Source organism: Thamnophis elegans, chromosome 14, assembly GCF_009769535.1.
Source record: "Thamnophis elegans isolate rThaEle1 chromosome 14, rThaEle1.pri, whole genome shotgun sequence".
NCBI classification, from domain to species: Eukaryota; Metazoa; Chordata; class Lepidosauria; order Squamata; family Colubridae; genus Thamnophis; species Thamnophis elegans.
In genome coordinates, this window is record NC_045554.1 from 5,730,111 (window position 1) to 5,749,171 (window position 19,061).

Below are 19,061 nucleotides of genomic sequence, written 5' to 3' on the forward strand. Positions count from 1 at the left end.
GAGTCAACCTTGAGTCCATTAGGATCGAACTGCTGGCACTCAGCAGAGTCAGCCTGCAATACTGCATTCTAACAACCACTGCGCCAACAGGAATATATCTCACCAGAAGTCAAATCTGACCCAAATGGAGACATTCAGGCCTACCAGAATCTATATCTATATCTATCTATATCTCTATATCTATCTCTATATCTCTAAATGTCTATATCTCTATATCTCTATCTATCTCTATCTATATATCTATATATATATATATACATCTGTATCTGTATCTTTCTCTATCTATCTATATCTATATCTAATCTCTCTCTCTCTATCTATATCTATATCTAATCTCTCTATCTATTTCTATCTCTCTATCTCTCTATATATATCTCTATCTCTATCTCTCTATCTATCTCTATCTCTATATCTCTCTATCTCTATCTCTATCTATCTCTATCTATCTCTATCTATCTCTATCTATCTCTATCTATCTCTATCTATCTCTATCTCTATATCTATCTATCTCTAACTATCTCTATCTCTCTCTATCTATATCTATATCTATATCTATCTATCTGTATCATCATCATCATCATCATCATCATCATCATCTTTTTTTATTCATAAACATTTTGAATACAGTGCGTGGTATATTGCAAAGTATCCTAAAAATATGAATCCCAGGTGTAGTTATAAATGAAACAGACATTGTGATCTGGTTCAGCAGATATATTCTCATTTTGGAGAAAGAGAGACAGAGAGAGACAGAGACAGAGAGAGAGAGACAGAGATAGAGACAGAGAGAGACAGAGAGACAGAGAGCAGAGAGAGACAGAGAGACAGAGAGAGACAGAAAGAGACAGAGAGACAGAGAAAGAGAAAGACAGAGAGCAGAGAGAGACAGAGACAGAGAGAGAGAGACAGAGAGAGACAGACACAGACAGAGAGAGAGACAGACAGAGACAGACACAGAGAGAGACAAAGAGAGACAGAGACAGAGAGAGACAGAGAGAGAGAGAGACAGAAATATCTGCCTAGGATCGAACTCACAGCCTCCCAATTGTGAGGCAAGAGCGCCACCTCCAGGCCACCGCACCATTCTACCAGAATCTGTATGCGAATGCATTTTTTTTTTCCAGGCTGAAAACGCTCAACCCCAAAAGGACTCAAGATAGGCCTTACCTTCTCCATGGGCAGCTGAATGGATGCTTTGCAGTCAGAGAACTCCGCCGTGATGCTAGGCCCCTGAATCTCTGTCACCACGTAGTGCAACTTCTGGGACTCCTTCAGCATTTTCCGGTTGCTTCCACCGAATTTTCCCAACACGCGGTAAGCCACGTGAGAAATGGTCTCCGCAGGATTGCGCAGAGTTCGCCAGAGAGCCTAAGAAGATAGGGGTGTGGGTGTGTGTGTGGGTGTGTGAAAGCTCTAAGGGAGAGCTCAGAAGGATGAGTTTTCAAAACCTTCATAGCTCTTCAACGCAATATAGGTAAAGGTTCCCCTCGCGCATTTGTGCTAGTCGTTCCCGACTCTAGGGGGCGGTGCTCATCTCTGTTTCAAAGCCGAAGTGCCAGCGCTGTCCATGGTCATGTGGCCGGCGTGACTCAATGCCAAAGGCGCACGGAACGCTGTTACCTTCCCACCAAAGGTGGTTCCTATTTTTCTACTTGCACTACATCAGACAAATGGCTATCCAACATCTTAAAGACTTCCAATGTTGGAGCCTTCACAACTTCCGGAGGCAACTTCGGTTCCACTGATTAATTGTTTTAACTGTCAGGAAATTTCTCCTCAGTTCTAAGTTGTTTCTCTCCTTGATTAGTTTCCACCCACTGCTTCTTGTTCTACACTCAGGTGCCTTGGAGAATAGCTTGACTCCCTCTTCTTTGGGGCAGCCCCTGAGATATCGGAAGACTGCTATCATGTCTCCCCTCGTCCTTCTTTTCATTAAATTAACCATGCCCAGTTCCTGCAACTGTTCTTCATGTTTTAGCCCTAACAATGAACTACCCATCCTGGCTAGCAGGAATTCTTGCAAGCTACAGTTTCACACTTCCCCTGTTACAATTCAACAGTTCTCAAAAGAGGACAAACTATTCCCTTTCTCTCCCTCCGACTAACTGCCAACCATTTCCAGTTATCAGCAGCTTCCCCAGAAAGCAAGCCTGCTTGTTCTGTTTAACAGACCATCATCCACTTTCAATCATAATCTGAGGGGTGGTTAATTCAGAGATTAATTTTCTGAATTACCGTATTTTTCGGAGTATAAGACGCACCAGAGTATAAGACGCACCAAGGTTTTGAAGAGGCAAATTAAAAAAAAAGTTTTTTGCACTCTGCAAACCTCCCAAAAAAAAAGGCATGAATAGCCTTTAGGGGGCTTGCAGAGTGCTCCGAGAGGGGGGGGGGACGGACAAAAACAAGCAAAAAACAGCCCGTTTTTCGCAAAAACGGGCCCATTTTTGTCAGAAAAAGGGCATGCATACCCTTTAGGAGGCTTATAGAGTGCTCCTGCGGCCTGTGGGGGGGGGGGGCAAAACTGAGTAAAAAACAGCTCAGTTTTTTTGTTAATTTTTGCCCTCCCCAGCCCCCAGGAGCTCCCTAAAAGCTTCCTACAAACTTTGCATGGCGAAGTGGGCGGTGGTGGGTGGGTTCAGGAGGCAAAATATGCTGTATTCAAGTGTATTAAGATGCACCCAGATTTTCAGCCTCTTTTTTGCAGGGGAAAAAGATGCGTCTTATACTCCGAAAAGGCTGCTGTTCACGGAACGACTCTTTTTACCTGCATCAATTCAGCCCGGACAGGTTGGATGTGATCGTACAAGAAATCCGGCTGCAGATTATCTACGCACAGCTCCAGGGTGCGCAGGCCTTGGCTGACCAGCGTCTGAGATCCATTTAAGGCGGATACCAAAGGATCCATCAGCATCGGCAGGTAAGGAAGGAGGGAGCTGAGGCGAACCGGGACCGTCAAGCAGAGCTCGACGAATAAATCCTTCATGTGCTGTTTGTGCAAACCGCTCTGGAGCATGTTGAGACCTGGAGAGCGACAAGGAGCAAAGGCCAGATCATCAGGTCCACCCCCACAAACCGTAAAGAGGAGATACAGGTAGTCCTCGACTTACAAAGTGTCATTTAGTGACAGTTTGAAGTTATGACAGCACTGAAAAAAAGGACCTAGGCCTGTTTTTCATGGTTACCACCTGTTCTGACCGAGGCTTCCCGAGAGCAGGAAGCCAACTCCTGGCCCCCGAGAAAAATCCCTTTGGCAATTCAAATCCCACCAAGCTCAAGGTTGACTCAGCCTTTCATCCTTCCGAGGTTGGTAAAATGAGGACCCAGATTGTTGGGGGCAAGAGGCTGGCTCTATAATCCACTTAGAGAGGGCTGTAAAGCACTGTGAAGCGGTATATAAATCTGCTGTCTGCTATTGCTTGTAAAGGAAGGAAGGAAGGAAGGAAGGAAGGAAGGAAGGAAGGAAGGAAGGAAGGAAGGAAGGAAGGCATGGTGGCACAGTGATTAGAATGCAGTATTGCAGAGTGACTCTGCCCATTGCCAGGAGTTCGATCCTGAGAGGCTCAAGGTTGACTCAGCCTTCCATCCTTCCGAGGTGGGTAAAATGAGGACCCAGATTGTTTGGGGGCAAGAGGCTGACTCTGTAAACCTCTTAGAGAGGGCTGTAAAAGCACTGTGAAGCGTTATATAAATCTGCTGTCTGCTATTGCTTGTAAAGGAAGGAGGGAGGGAGGGAGGGAGGGAGGGAGGGAGGGAGGAAGGGAGGAAGGAAGGAAGGAAGGAAGGAAGGAAGGAAGGCATGGTGGCACAGTGATTAGAATGCAGTATTGCAGAGTGACTCTGCCCATTGCCAGGAGTTCGATCCTGACCAGCTCAAGGTTGACTCAGCCTTCCATCCTTCCAAGGTTGGTCAAATGAGGACCCAGATTGTTGGTGGGCAAGAGAGGCTGACTCTATAAACCGCTTAGAGACGGCTGTAAAAGCACTGTGAAGCGGTATATAAGTCTAAGTGCTATTGCTATTTTTGTGACTCCGAACGGCCACTAAAGAACCGACTGTGAAGTCGAGGCCCACCTGTAGGGCGGTAGGAAGATGGGGGAGGCTGCTTGATGAGCTTAGAGCAACGGCCCCCAATCTTTTGGGACCACCAGGGACCGCTTCCATAGACAGAGGTTTTTCCCTGGATCGGAGGGGAACGTGGCTTTGAGTGCTGCCTGTATCCCACGGGAATTCGTTTGTTCCTGCGGCCCAGTTTCTGGTCTGCAGTGGCCCAGTGGCCAGTCCACAGATATCAGGCTGGGGGACCCCAGTCCTAGAGCATTACTGACCTTGTAGTAGGTTAGGCAACAAGGGCAAGAATTCCTGATACAAGAGATCGTGGCTGCCTCCCCCGATGGATCGGAAAAGGGCCCTCAGCAGCAGGAAGTAGTTGTAAGGTTCTTTGGCCGTTTGTGCGAGTTCCATGGAGCTGTTGACTATTTTATGGAGATGCGGCTGAAAGACAGAAAGGAGCAAGTCAAAAATGAAACCCGTTTTCCAGTTATCTGTCTGGAGGAAGCACAGAATGGCTAGAATGGTTGGGACGCTGGATCGCAGGTGAAGCGTCTTCTCCAAGAACGGTTAAGTGAGTAAGTCGCTGGGTCCATTTATTTCGAACGTGTTTTACCGTTTTAAAATATTTTTATGGTTTTAATCGTAGAATTTTTTTTTATTAATGGCAAACTGCCCAAAGTCGTTGATTGAGATGAGTGTCAGGGGTGGGATTCAGCCGGTTCAGGAGAACTGGAGGCTAATTTTAATCTGGTTTGCCGAACCAGTCGTTTGTAAGGAGTGGCTGGCCGCGCCCCATCCCTCCCAGAAGTCTCCACGCAACCCGTTTTGGATGAGAGGTAAGTGCAGGGCCCGCGCAGAGGCCCTCTGGAGCCCGGAAACGGACCCGCTGGAAGCCAACTAGGCCACGCCCACCCAGCAACCAGGCAGAGAACCCCTTGCTAAAAAATTTCCATCCTGCCCCGATGAGCAGTTATAAAATTGAATGAATGAATCAATTTTTTTAAAAAAAAATGGGGGAGCTGAAAGAAAGGGCCGTCTGACTCAACCCAGTAACAAACTCCGAAATCACCAGGAAAGTTTCTTTTATTATTATTACTATTATTATTAACCTCTTAAAGGCCTGGCCTTGCGCCACTTTTGGTAAGAAATACTTTCATCCCACAAATTAAATTGTTTATTCAGGGCCACGCATCGGTTCTTCTGAGAACCGAATAATTTAACCGGCGTGCAGCAAAGCCAGCCGTATATCACGCCAATGAAATTGGATTTGCCCTCTGTATAATCCAAATGACCCTGACTCAGGAGCCTGACTTAGAAAACACAAAAGATAGAATTGAATTCTGAGAAAGGAATACACTTTGCACATCTTAAGATTTATTTGCCAGGCAAGAAGCAGTTTGGGGTTAAGCAATTAACCCACCAGTAAACAAGAGTTCTTGGCAGTTGAAAGACCTTATGATTCTCTACGAATTTATCTTGCCTTTTTATGTACACGGAGACTATCTGCACCAAAGACAAATTCCGTGTGTGTCCAATCACACTTTGCCCATAAAGAATTCTATTCTATTCTCTATTATTTTCTTTCTATTTTCTATTACTTTCTATTTTATTTTCTATTCTATTTTATTTTCTATTCTATTCTCTATTATTTTCTTTCTATTCTATTTTCTATTCCATTTTCTATTCTATTCTATTTTCTATTCTATTCTATTTTCTATTCTATTCTATTTTCTATTCTATTTTCTTTTCCATTCTATTCTATTTTCCTTTCCATTCTATTCTATTTTCTTTTCTATTTTATTTTATTTTCTATTTTATTTTATTCTATTCTATTCTCTATTTATTATTTTCTTTCTTTCTATTCTATTCTATTTTCTATTCTACTTTCTATTCCATTTTTTATTCTCTATTCTATTCTCTACTCTATTCTATTTTCTTTTCTATTTTCTTTTATTCTATTCTCTATTATTTTCTTTCTATTTTCTATTCTATTCTATTCTATTCTCTATTCTGTTCTCTATTCTACTTTCTATTCTATTCTATTCTATTCTATTGTGTTCATTCTCCATTTCTCCAGCAATTTACCTTCAACATCTGCTCGTTTTCCGCAGCAAAGAGCGAAACCGAACCAAAAACCAACTTGAAGAGTTTGAGATACAGGTTGGACAGCTCCACATTGGAACCCATTTCAGGCAGTCGGTCAAGCAGATACTCCACCAGGATAGTGGCAAATAAAGCCGAGGTCGTAGGATTGGCCAAGAAAGAATTTGCAACGATCTGTCAAAAGAGAAAAAAAGCAATTGGTTTTTTATCCCCTCCAAAACTGCAATGTTAATGCTAAAATATTAAAAATGTTAACTGAGAGCCAGTTTGGTCCAGTAGGTAAGGCAACAGGCCAGAAATCAAGTACTCGTGAGTTCTAGTCCCGCTTTAGGCATGAAAGCTGGCTGGGTGACTTTGGGCCAATCACCAGGAGACTGTGAGTTTTAGTCCCGCCTTAAGCATAAAAGCCAGCTGGTTAACTTTGGGCCAATCACCAGGAGACTGTGAGTTTTAGTCCCGCCTTAGGCATAAAGGCCAGCTGGTTAACTTTGGGCCAATCACCAGGAGACTGTGAGTTTTAGTCCCGCCTTAAGGATAAAAGCCAGTTGGTTAACTTTAGGCCAATCACCAGGAGACTGAGAGTTCTAGTCCCGCCTTAGGCATAAAAGCAAGCTGGTTAACTTTGGGCCAATCACCAGTAGACTGTGAGTTTTAGTCCCGCCTTAGGCATAAAAGCAAGCTGGTTAACTTTGGGCCAATCACCAGTAGACTATGAGTTTTAGTCCTGCCTTAAGCATAAAAGCCAGCTGATTAACTTTGGGCCAATCACCCGGAGACTGAGAGTTCTAGTCCCGCCTTAGGCATAAAAGACGGCTGAGTGACTTTGGGCCAATCACCAGGAGACAGCGAGTTCTAGTCCTGCCTCAGGCATCTAAGCCGGCTGGGTGACTTTAAGGCCAGTCACCAGATGTCTGAGAGTTCTAGTCCCACCTTAGCCATGAAAGCTGGCTGGGTGACTGGACCAGCCCAAATCACTTCACAGGGTTGTTATGGGATGGGGGGGGGATTTCTTTTAGAACAGCTGGGTGTGGATCTTTTTAGAGAGATCTTCCCACTTCAATTATTTTCATCTTCAGTCGTGACAGTCACAGTCCAATCTCGGGTGCACAGCAGTGGTGGGATTCAATTTTTTTTTACTACCAGTGCTGTGGGCATGACTTATTGGGCGTGGCAGGAGAAGGATACTGCAAAATCCCCATTCCTTCCTGATCAGCTGGGACTCGGGAGGCAGAGAATAGATGGGGGCGGGGCCAGCCAGAGGTGGTATTTGCCGATTCTCCGAACTACTCAAAATTTCCACTACCGGTTCTCCAGAACTGGTCAGAACCTGCTGAAGATCACGTCTGGTGCAACTACGTGCTCCGCATAAAATCCCCCGACTGTTAGAAATCGGTGCTGGAGAAGAACAGTTGATCTTTGATGCCTCGTTTCATGGGTCGGTCACCGTCAAGGAGACAAAATATATTACCTGAAGCGCGTAGTTCTTGGAGATCCTTTCCACCATGTAAGGGACAGAGGTCTGGAAGATCTCCTTGAAAGTCAGGGGGTTCATCATGGTGAAGACCCCAGCAAAGTGTTCCAGGACCTCTTTCTCCTCCTTCATTCTGACCGTCTGGCAGTTGGCGACCCGAATGTACGTCTGCCCATTCCCGGCAATTTGGACCTGGGTGCAAAGGATACATTTTCACAGAATTAAAATAAGGTGTCCATGATGGCTTTAATGAGAAAAGACTGAGCTTTTTTATTTCTTGATTCAGCACATGGAACCTACAGAGGTCATCACCAATATATAAACATAGGTTTAGATAAAGCATCAACCAATAGATAGCGAGATGGGTGGATGGATAGAGAGATGGATGGAGAGTTGGATGGATGTAGAGATGGATGGAGATGGATGATGGAGAGATGGATGGATGGTGAGAGATGGATGGATGGATGGATGGATGGATGGATGGAGAGAGAAATTGATGGAGATGGATGGAGAGATGGATGGATGGGTGAATGGGTGGATGGATGGGTGGAGAAGGATGGATGGGTGGGTGGATGGATAGTGAGATGGGTGGGTGGATGGGTGAGTGGGTGGATGATGGATGGATTGGTGGGTGGGTGGATGGATTGATGGATGGATGGATGGAGAAATGGATGGATGGATGGATGGATGGATGGAGATGGATGGAGAGATGAATAGATGGGTGAGTGGGTGGATAGTGAGATGGGTGGGTGGATGGGTGAGTGGGTGGGTGGGTGGGTGGATGGATGGATGGATTGGTGGGTGGGTGGATGGATGGATGGATGGATTGATGGATGGAGAGATGGATGGAGAGAGAGATAGATGGATGGAGAGATGGATAGATGGGTGAGTGTGTGGGTGGGTGGGTGGATGGTTGGATTGATGGGTGGGTGGATGGATTGATGGAGAGATGGATGGATGGAGAGATGGATGGATGGAGAGATGGATGGATGGATGGAGATGGATGGAGAGATGGGTGAGTGGGTGGATGGGTGAGTGGGTGGGTGGGTGGGTGGGTGGATGGGTGGGTGGATGAGTGGATGGATGGATGGATGGATGGATGGATGGATGGATAGATAGATAGATAGATAGATAGATAGATAGATAGATAGATATAACAAACTTAACAAACATGGCAAAAAGGGTTGTACAATGTTGCAGGACTCACTTACTGACTGCACTGCATAGTGACCAAAAGTTCCAAATCCCAATTGCAGTCATAAGTCAAGAACCGCCTATAATCGTCTTCCAAACTAGAGTTATAAACCGCATCCATCCTGATACGTACCTGATAAATGTCCAAAGCCTGCATGGCATATTTGACCAATTTTATATAGATCTGGGTCTCTTTAGGCTGAAGCTGCTTATTGGGAATGAACTGGGCTTCTAAATGAAAACAGAGGAAAGAGAAGAAATCCCTGAGATCAGATTTTTATTTTAGCCGTAAAAGATCACTAGTTTGCATAACAATAAAACAGGGCGGCCCCATTTGTTCTATTTATCCAGCATAATTAATTTATTCCAACATCTTAATGCAATAAAACGTTGCCACCTCCAATTGGGCAGGCAACAAATATCTTGGAAGAGACACTCTGCTTTCTCCTGCAGAAGAGGAAGGCACAACTCTTTTAGGGAAATGCTTTGATGCAGTTTTGCTTCCTGATGTAGGGGGAATGCAAAAAGAGAAGAGGAGAGGAGAAGGAAGAGAAGGAGGAGGAGAAAGAGGAGGAGGAGGAGGAGAAGGAGAAGAAGAAGAGGAAGAAGAGAAGAAGAAAGAAGAAGGAGGAGGAAGGAGGAGGAGGAGGAGGAGGAGGAGGAGGAGGAGGAGAAGAAGAAAAAAGAAAGAAGGAGGAGGAGGAAGGAGGAGGAGGAGGAGGAGGAGGAGAAGGAGGAGGAGGAGGAGGAGGAGGAGGAGGAGGAGGAGGAGAAGAAGAAGAAGAAGAAGAAGGAGAAGGAGGAGAAGGAGAAGAGGAGGAGGAGGAGGAGGAGGAGGAGAAGAAGAAGAAGAAGAAGAGGAGGAGGAGGAGCTAGAAGGGACCTTGGAGGTCTTCTAGTCCAGCTTCCTGCTCAAGCAGGAGAACCTATACTATTTCAGATAAGTGACTGTCTAATTTCTTCTTTAAAATCTCCAGTGATGAAGCACCCACAATTTCTGAAGGCAAGCTCTTCCATTGGTTAATTGTCCTCACTGTTAGGAAGTTGCTCCTTATGTTAGCAGTTTTCCAATATTTGAAGGGCTGCCACAAAGAAGAGGGGGATCAACCTCTTCTCCAAAGCCCCAGAAGGCAGGACAAGAAGCAATGGATGGAAACTAATCAAGGAGAGAAACAACCTAGAACTAAGGAGAAATTTCCTGACAGTGAGAACAATTAATTGGTGGAACAACTTGCCTCCAGAAGTTGTGAATGCTCCAACACTGGAAGTTTTTAAGAGACTGGACAACCATTTGTCTGGAATATTACAGATTTTCCTGCCTGAGCAGTGGGTTGGACTAGAAGACCTCCAAGGTCCCTTCCATCTCTGTTTTCCATTATTCTGTGGTGGGGGAAACCAGGAGGAAGGAAGATGTGTTGGATATGTTTGCCGTCTTTGTAAAAACAACAAAAGTGAGATACAAATAAACAAACACTTTTTTTAAAAGCAAAAAAGAAAGAGCCAAGTTTCAGTTCACAGGTTTAACTGAAACGTCCGGGATTGAGTTGCAACCTGAATAATTTTATTTTTTTAAAAAAATTAAACATCAGTCAGTTTTACCTCCGGGGGCTTTACAAGACGTGATGCCCCATGTAATGGTCTTGACCCCACAGACTAAAGTCTTCACCAAGCTCCGGCAATCGGTGACTTGAAAAGTCTGCTTGTCCTCCTTCTCCTTCTCCCCTTGCTTCTCAAAGACCGGTCCTGAAGCTGGGGCTACCGGGGTGGTGGGCGCAGGGGAGGGCACCGTGACCGGAAGTGCGTTTCCTCCTGCCGGTGCGCCCGTTAAAGCGGCTTCTCCTGCCCCCAGCTCTGACTGGGGCTTGCACTTTTTAAAGATAATGGAAAGCTGATAGCGGGCAATGGTGTGGAATTTCAAGACGAATACCTAAGGAATGAAGAGGAGGAGAGAAAGGGAGATCAGGAATAAAACTGGCATTAAAGTACCGTAGGGGGTGGAGGAAGGAAGCAGCTGGAATTCCTTTTGCTTTGAAGTCTTTTAAATGCCCCCTTCATTGTCAGGCGCCAAAGAAGACATATGTTGTGGCCGGCCAGTGGCCAGCAGAGTTGGACAGTGAGGAGGTTGTGGGGGAACACAGGCCAGTCCTGGAGGCTGGGGAAGGCTCGGATGAAGGCTCTGCGTCGGAGGCAGAAATGCGGCCGAGGCCATCTGCTAGTGATCAGGTGCCTATGGGGCTAGACCGCAGTGAGGCAGAGGAACAGCTGGAGCCTGTTCCCAGTGTACGCATGCACAGAGCTGCCAGAAGGACAGCTAAGAATTCACGGTTGACTTGGGAGTAAAGTCACAGGTCGAAGGTGATTGAAACATCCCATCGGAAATAAAAGAGGCGTGAAGGGGGAGTGGGCTTTTGCAGGAAACAACTTGTTCGCTCGTTTCAGGAGTGTGAAGAGCTGTCCGTGAATCTCAGAGACTCTGAGCCAAGTCTTTCCTTGCACACCAACACATTTGGGAAATATTTACATGGCAGCTTTCCCAGATAGATAAGGTCTGTGGTCATAAATACTCCTTTGAAAGACTGTTTGCCAGGCTTTTGCTGAATGTGAACGAGAGGAATTCACATTCGTTTAATAAAAGGGAGTTTGCCGGGACCAAGACTCTGCCTCGTGCTTTTTGGGGGAAGCCTAGCTCAGAACATGTTACGATTCCTTCAAGCCGATTGGTTTATTGTTTCTCACCTATAGACAGAAATCTTGCCGAACTAAAGCATGCTACCGTCTCCATAAAGCTGGATTGCCCAACCGTGGCAACTTTTAAGATCTGCGGACTTCATCTCCCAGCCAGCCATGTTGAAGTTGAAGTCAACAAAAAGTTGCCAAGATTGGACATAACAAGTACCACAAAGTACATACTCCGGGAACTGTTAGAAAGGGTCCGTCTTCAGCCTCTTTCCCTCTTTCTCTTTCGTCTCAGGCTAGCATTCCCACCACCGCGGTCCCCTCATTCCCGCGTACAAGCCTTCCTACCTCCAACATCCTCATGAGGATATCTCTGCCGTTTCCGTTCTCCTGCTCGCTCTTGGACCGAATGCAATCCACCAGGTTCAGCAGAAGTTTGCACGACATGGTCTGGATGCTGCTGGGCAAAGACTCGTCATCGATATTCTTGGCGAAGAGCTGGACGGCCAGGGAGAGGTCGTTGAGGGGTAAGTGCTGCCGGACGTGGTGGACCAGATCGGCCAGGGTGCTGTACGCAAGGGGCCTAAAAGGGGGGGGGAGGGGGATTGTAAAGCACACGGGTGTATATGACATAAATATTATGAACACCGCGTAACATTCATGGGCGTTAGGTAAGAATAGAATAGAATAGAATAGAATTTTATTATTTGTATGCCGCCCTTCTCCGGGAGGACTCAGGGCAGCGAACAATTCAAGGGGGAAAAAGGGGAACATAAAAAAAAATACAAATAATAAAAGTAAACAACAGTCGCACAACCATACATGTCGAGAGGGGAGGGAACTCATCACCCCCAGGCCTGCCGGCAAAGCCAGGTTTTGACTCGGCTTTTCGGAAGGCCTGGAGAGAGGTGAGGGTCCGAATCCCTGCGGGGAGTTCATTCCAGAGGGCCGGAGCTGCCACAGAGAAGGCCCTCCCCCGGGTAATAGCCAGATGGCATTGGCTGGTAGACGGAACCCGGAGGAGGCCAACCCTGTGAGATCTAATGGGTCTGTGGGAGGTAATTGGCAGCAGGCGGTCTCTCAAGTACCCAGATCCAATACCATAAAGGGCTTTATAAGTAACATTGGGTTTCGCGAACATTTGGCTTTAATGGACGCGGGTTCCTCCCAATTGGCCCATAAAATGAAAAGACTTACTTATACGGTAAGTAAAATTAAACATTACTTAAATTACTTACTTAAATATTAATTCAGGGGGGGGCCTATGTCGTGAACCAACATTTTGTGCTTTCCTGGGAACAAACCCCATTCAACAGGGTTGAATATTACAGATAGTCCACAGCGTACGGCTACAGTAGAGCCCCAAATTTCTGTCGACCATCGACCATGGTATCCTTCTGCGACGACTGCGGGAGGTGGGGGTGGGCGGCACTGTTCTGCAGTGGTTCTCCTCCTACCTCTCGGACAGGTCGCAGTCGGTGTTGGTGGGGGGGGGAGAGATCGTCCCCGAGGCCCCTAACTTATGGGGTGCCGCAGGGTTCGGTCTTATCCCCCCTGCTATTCAACATATACATGAAACCGCTGGGCGAGATCATTCGGAGGCACGGAATTAAATACCATCAATACGCGGACGATACACAGTTGTATCTGTCCGCCCCGTGCCAACTCAATGAAGCGGTGGACGTGATGAACCGGGGCCTCAAGGCTGTTAAAGACTGGATGAGAGCTAACAAACTGGTACTCAACCCGGAAAAGACCGAGTGGCTGTTGTGTTTTCCTCCCAACAATTTGGCTAATGTTCCATCAATCAGGCTGGGGGGGCAAAATTTATACCCCTCAGACAGGGTCCGCAACTTGGGAGTCCTCCTGGACCCACAGCTGAGTTTCGACCATCACTTGTCAGCTGTGACCAGGGGGGCATTTGCCCAGGTTCGCCTGGTGCGCCAGTTGCGGCCCTACCTGAACCGGGAGGCCCTCACAACAGTCACTCGAGCCCTTGTGATCTCTAGGCTGGAATACTGCAATGTGCTCTACATGGGGCTGCCCTTGAAGAGCACCCGGAGACTTCAGCTAGTCCAGAATGCGGCCGCGCGAGTGATCGTGGGCGCACCGCGGTTCGCCCACATAACACCGATCCTCCGTGAGCTGCGCTGGCTACCTGTTGATCGCCGGGTGCACTTCAAGGTCCTACTTACCATCCATAAAGCGCTCCATGGTAGTGGATCTGGCTATTTGAGAGACCGCCTTCTGCCAATTACCTCCCTGCGTCCCATCAGATCGCACAGGGTAGGCCTCCTCCGAATCCCATCCGCCAGTCAGTGCCGACTGGCGACTACGCGGAGGAGAGCCTTCTCAGTTGCAGCTCCGACGCTATGGAACAATCTCCCCGTGGAGATCCGTACCCTCACCACCGTCCAGGCCTTCCGCACGGCCCTCAAGATCTGGCTATCCCGTCAGGCCTGGGGATAGGACTTTACTCTCTCCCCGCCCGAATGCTGAGTGAATGTTGTGCTTTTATGGTTAATTATTTTTTTACTCACGTTTTCTTTTATGTCTCGTCTTGCACCCCCTTCCCTCATTATTGTAAGCCGCCCTGAGTCCCCTCAGGGAAAAGGGCGGCCTATAAGTGTTCAATAAACTAAACTAAACTAAACTAAACTAAACTGTCGTTAAGCGAGGCATTGGTTCAACTTTACCCCATTTTATGACCTTTCTGGCCACCGCTGTTAAGTGAAATCACTGCAGTGGGTAAGTGAGTAAAACGTGGTTGTTAAGTGAACCTGGCTCCTCCATTGACTTTGCTTGTTGTTTCCCTGTGTCATATATATGTGGATATGTGCATAATTTTTATTTTTTTATCTATCTGTTTATTTATTCATATTTTTATCATGTTTATGTAGTGTATGGTGGTGGTGGTGGTAACCCTTTTGAGAGCCGTGATAAAATTTCATTTAAAGTGGCAATAAAGTTTTCTATTCTATTCTATTCTACTCTAATATTCTATGCTATTCTATTCTACATTATTCTTTTCTATTCTACTCTATTATTCTATTTTATTCTATATTCTATATTCTATTATATTCTATTCTACTCTAATATTCTATGCTATGCTATTCTACATTATTTTCTATTCTACTCAATTATTCTATTTTATTCTATATTCTATTCTATTCTATTCTACTCTAATATTCTATGCTATTCTATTCTACATTATTATTTTCTATTCTACTCTATTATTTTATTCTATATTCTATTCTATTCTACTCTAATATTCTATGCTATTCTATTCTACATTATTATTTTCTATTCTACTCGATTATTCTATTTTATTCTATATTCTATTCTACTCTAATATTCTATGCTATTCTATTCTACATTATTATTTTCTATTCTACTCTATTATTTTATTCTATATTCTATTCTATCTATTCTGCTCCGCTCTATTATTCTATTCTATTCCATTCTATTCTATTTCTATTTTACACAAATTGTCAAGATTTCAAATAGCCCAAGGCAAAGTATTCCTCATAGTTAAGAGAGCCATGTTGGCACATCTGGGAAAACCCGAATCTGAAGGCTTCCCGGTTTTTCCCACCCAGTTAAAAGTTCAAGATCTTGCCCCCCCCCCCCCCACACACACACACAAGTCCATCCCATGGTCCAATCTCCCAGGGATGAGACCCTGCATGCATCACAATTTCCCTTCCCCTGCAGACACCTGCAACTTTTAGAGAGGACCGCTATAAAGGCCTCCAGATAGTAGCGCACGTTTACCCACCTGAGTGTTTCACGGGCCGTGTAGCCAGAGCCTATGAGTATGGATTCATCGAACAATTTGTCCATGCACGGGATAAACTCTGCAACAAAAATTTACAAGAGGATGAGGGTGTCGTAAGGAAAGCAATAGGGTTTAATTACGATGCTTCAATTAATTTAAGATGGCGCAGGTAGTCCTGGACTTACAACGATTGAAGGCTGAATCAACCTTGAGCCTGGTGAGATTCGAACTGCCGACAGCCTGCAGTCAGCAGAAGTAGCCGGCAATACTGCCTCTTAACCACTGCGCCACCCCGGCTCATGATCGTTGCTGCGTCCCAAGGTCATGTGATCCTCTTTTAATGACGAGCAAAGTCAATGGGGGAAGCCAGATTTGCGTCACCGCCGCGGTCCTCCCTTACCACCTGCAGCGATTCGCTTCGCAATTAGGGCAACGGAGGTCGTAAAAAGGGGCCAAAGCTCAACTCCACCAGCGTCTCGCTTCACAGCAGAAGCGCTGGGCTCGAGTCGAGGTCGTAAGTCGAGGACTACATGCAACCCTCTGAAGAGGGCCAAAGTACTTACGGCTCCTCAGGTCGGTGGTGAGGATGTGCTTGGCTGCGATGAGCAGCTCCTTCCTCAGGTGGGCCGTTTCTGCTGGGCAGTTGGACAGCAGCTGCAACATTCCCTTGACCATCTGCTGGGAATACTTCGCTACCAGCTCCTGGCCAGGTGAGAAAAAAGAAAAAAAGAAAATGCACCTCCGTGGGATGGGACCTCCGTTGTTTACATCCCCAACGAAGGGGAACTTAAAAGAGGAAGGAAGAGGAAGGATTGGGTGGGATTGGCTCATCAGATGACCAGGCTCACCTGATAAATCCTTATAATGTAAGCCAGGAACGACAACGTTTTGATCTGGGCAGCAATGAAGTCGGCGTACAATTCCTTATTGTAGTTTTTATTCTGCCTGAATTATGGAAGAAGGCACATTTGATCATGAGAATAGAATAAAGTAGAAATAGAAATAATAGAAATAGAAATAGAATAGGAATAGAACAGGAATATAAATAATAGGAATAGAATAGAAAAAGAATAGAAATAGAAATAATAAAAATAGAATAGGAATAGAATAGGAATATAGAAATAGAAACAGAAATAGAAACAGAAATAGAATAGAAATAGAATAGGAATATAGAAATTGAAATAGAATAGAATAGAATAGGAATATAGAAATAGAATAGGAATAGAAGAAATATAGAAATAGAAATAGAATAGGAATATAGAAATAGAATAGAATAGGATTATAGAAATAGAATAGAATAGAAGGAAAATAGAAATAGAAAAGAAATAGAATAGAATAGGAATAGAATAGAAGGAATATAGAAATAGAATAGAATAGGAATATAGAAATAGAAAAGAAATAGAATAGAATAGAATAGATAGAATATAGAAATAGAAATAGAAATAGAAATAGAAATAGAATAGAATAGGATTAGAAATAGAATAGAAATAGAATAGAAATAGAATAGAAATAGAATAGAAATAGAATAGGAATATAGAATAGAATAGAAATAGAATAGAAGGAATATAGAAATAGAATAGAATAGGAATATAGAAATAGAAACAGAAATAGACTAGAAGGAATATAGAAATAGAAATAGAATAGGAATATAGAAATAGAAATAGATTTTCTATTTCTATTCTATCTCTGGAGCCCGGTTTTCGCCCTTCCTGAGCCTCTCTCGCGTCCTGCAGTTACCTGCATCCAAAACAGCCACGTGGGGACTCCTGGGAGGGGAGGGGCGGGGCCAGCCAGCTCTCCAAACTGCCCAGAATCTTAGCCAGAAGTTCTCCCGAATCCCTGCAAACCGCCAGCAGCCCACCCTTGCTTCACTTAGTTAAATAAGGCAATTGTGATTAAATTGCTGTCAGGTTGGGTCATTGGCCTGTCCCCTTTTTGAATAGTTTCAAATGGAGACGCTGGCTTCCAAAAAAAAAAAATAATTAAAATCTTGCCATTCATTCTCTGCCTTAAAAGACTAAAGATTTAGGAAAGCAGTTTCCAATTCAGGAGTTATCAATCTCTCACACACATGATGGCCGAAGACAATGGTCTTTTCTGAAATTGTACGCTGGAATGCTAAAACTTTGTTCCTCCCCCCCCCCCCCCGCCCCTGTATCAGCAACGTACGTCTGTTTACGCAGTTCAGAGTTTGTTAAAAGTTTTAGTCCCTTATGCCTACCTGGCTTGGTTGGACACCTGAATAATGATGGTATTCATGATCAAGGGCACAAATTCGGCTACCACGTTGTGAATATTCAGCTTATAGAGCTAAGGGAGAAAAACAAACAGGTGTGTTAAGGCAAGGATAACCAAATCACCTTTTATTTTCCTTTTTTTTTTTAGGAGGGTAGCAACAATGTTCAGATACGCAGAATTACACCTACCGTATTTTTCGGAGTATAAGACGCACCTTTTTCCCGCGAAAAAAAGAGGCTGAAAATCTGGTTGCGTCTTATGCACTGAATACAGCATTTTTGGCCTCCCGAAACCCTGTCCCCTTCGCAAAAATGGCCGTGCGGAGCCTTTAGGAGACTTCCGGAGTGCTCCTGGGGGCTGGGGAGGGCAAAAATGAGTGGAAAATGGGCCGGTTTTTGCTCATTTTTAACCCCTCTCCACAGCCCCCAGGAACACTCTACAAGCCTCCTAAAGGCTATGCATTCCCTTTTTTTGACAAAAAAAATGGGCCCATTTTTGCAAAAAATGGACTGGTTTTTGCTCAATTTGGGGGTGGGGGGGGCAGGCCTCAGTAGCACTCTATAAGCCTCCTAAAGGCTAGGTATACCCATTTTTTTTTTTAAAAAAAAAATGGGCTGTTTTTGGGAGGTCTGCAGAGTGCAAAACCTTTTTTTTTAAATTTGCCTCTTCAAAATCTTGGTGCATCTTATACTCTGAAAAATACGGTACTTCTTATAGTCTCGCCTCCGATGAGGGAAAGAAGACAAAAGCAGTGGGGAGGTATGGGAATTTAGACACGGGTGAACATCGTTTCATACAAACCTGATACATGAGGACTACGATTATGGGAAGTTCTGCTAAAACTTTCAAGGAAAGGGAGCCGCGAGGAATGACTGCGTGCTGGAAAAGGATTAGAAAAAACGGAATGGTCAATAGAATTCAAAGGACTTCAGACATAGTTCCTTTGTGATTATGTAGAGATTCTAGACTGATTCCTCTTTTAACTCCACCCTAGGTTCTCTTCTCATCTCTTCTCCTACACATTTCATTCCTCTTAGCGCCATTGTTGTGGCCCGCCAGCGTCCAGCAGAGCTGGCAGCAGATTCGGACAGTGAGGAGGTTGGGGAGGAACATGGGCCAGTCCTGGGGGGCTGAGGAAAGCTCAGAGGTGGGCTCTGCGTCATAGGGAGAGAGGGAGCTAGACAGCTGTGAGGCAGAGGAACAGCTGGAGCCTGTTCCCAGTGTGCGCATGCGCAGAGCTGCTAGAAGACAAGAACAACTAAGGAAGCAGGGTCGACTTAAGAGTAAAGCCACACCTTGGAGGTGATTGGCTCCTCCCATAGGAAACAAAAGAGGAACAAATGGGGAGCGGGCTTTTTAGGAAACAATTTCTTCATTTCAGTCTGGAAAGTTTTGTTTGGGATTATAGGAGACTCTGTGCCAAGTGTTGCCTTGCCCTGCATTTGGAAACTAGTTATCTGACTAAGCGAGATAAGGTGCGTGTGCATAAACATTCCTCTGAAAGACTGTTTACTAAGCCTTGCTTACTCTGAATGAAAGGAATTCACA

The 19,061-nt window shown here is 45.1% G+C and overlaps 1 protein-coding gene across 2 annotated transcripts in view; it reads right to left on the reverse strand.

Moving 5' to 3' along the window:
* TRRAP (transformation/transcription domain associated protein) overlaps positions 1 to 19,061 on the reverse strand; it is a 41,293-nt gene that overhangs the window by 14,938 nt on the left and 7,294 nt on the right. For both annotated transcript variants that reach the window (XM_032231357.1, XM_032231356.1), the window contains exons 9-21: positions 18,315 to 18,392; positions 17,497 to 17,585; positions 16,124 to 16,220; positions 15,839 to 15,977; positions 15,276 to 15,354; positions 11,846 to 12,080; positions 10,421 to 10,748; positions 8,955 to 9,052; positions 7,625 to 7,819; positions 6,139 to 6,330; positions 4,329 to 4,494; positions 2,768 to 3,024; positions 1,168 to 1,368 (exon numbers count right to left, since the gene is read on the reverse strand). In XM_032231357.1, the coding sequence (XP_032087248.1) occupies positions 1,168 to 1,368; positions 2,768 to 3,024; positions 4,329 to 4,494; positions 6,139 to 6,330; positions 7,625 to 7,819; positions 8,955 to 9,052; positions 10,421 to 10,748; positions 11,846 to 12,080; positions 15,276 to 15,354; positions 15,839 to 15,977; positions 16,124 to 16,220; positions 17,497 to 17,585; positions 18,315 to 18,392 (2,154 nt within the window). The remainder of the gene's footprint in view (positions 1 to 1,167; positions 1,369 to 2,767; positions 3,025 to 4,328; positions 4,495 to 6,138; positions 6,331 to 7,624; positions 7,820 to 8,954; positions 9,053 to 10,420; positions 10,749 to 11,845; positions 12,081 to 15,275; positions 15,355 to 15,838; positions 15,978 to 16,123; positions 16,221 to 17,496; positions 17,586 to 18,314; positions 18,393 to 19,061) is intronic.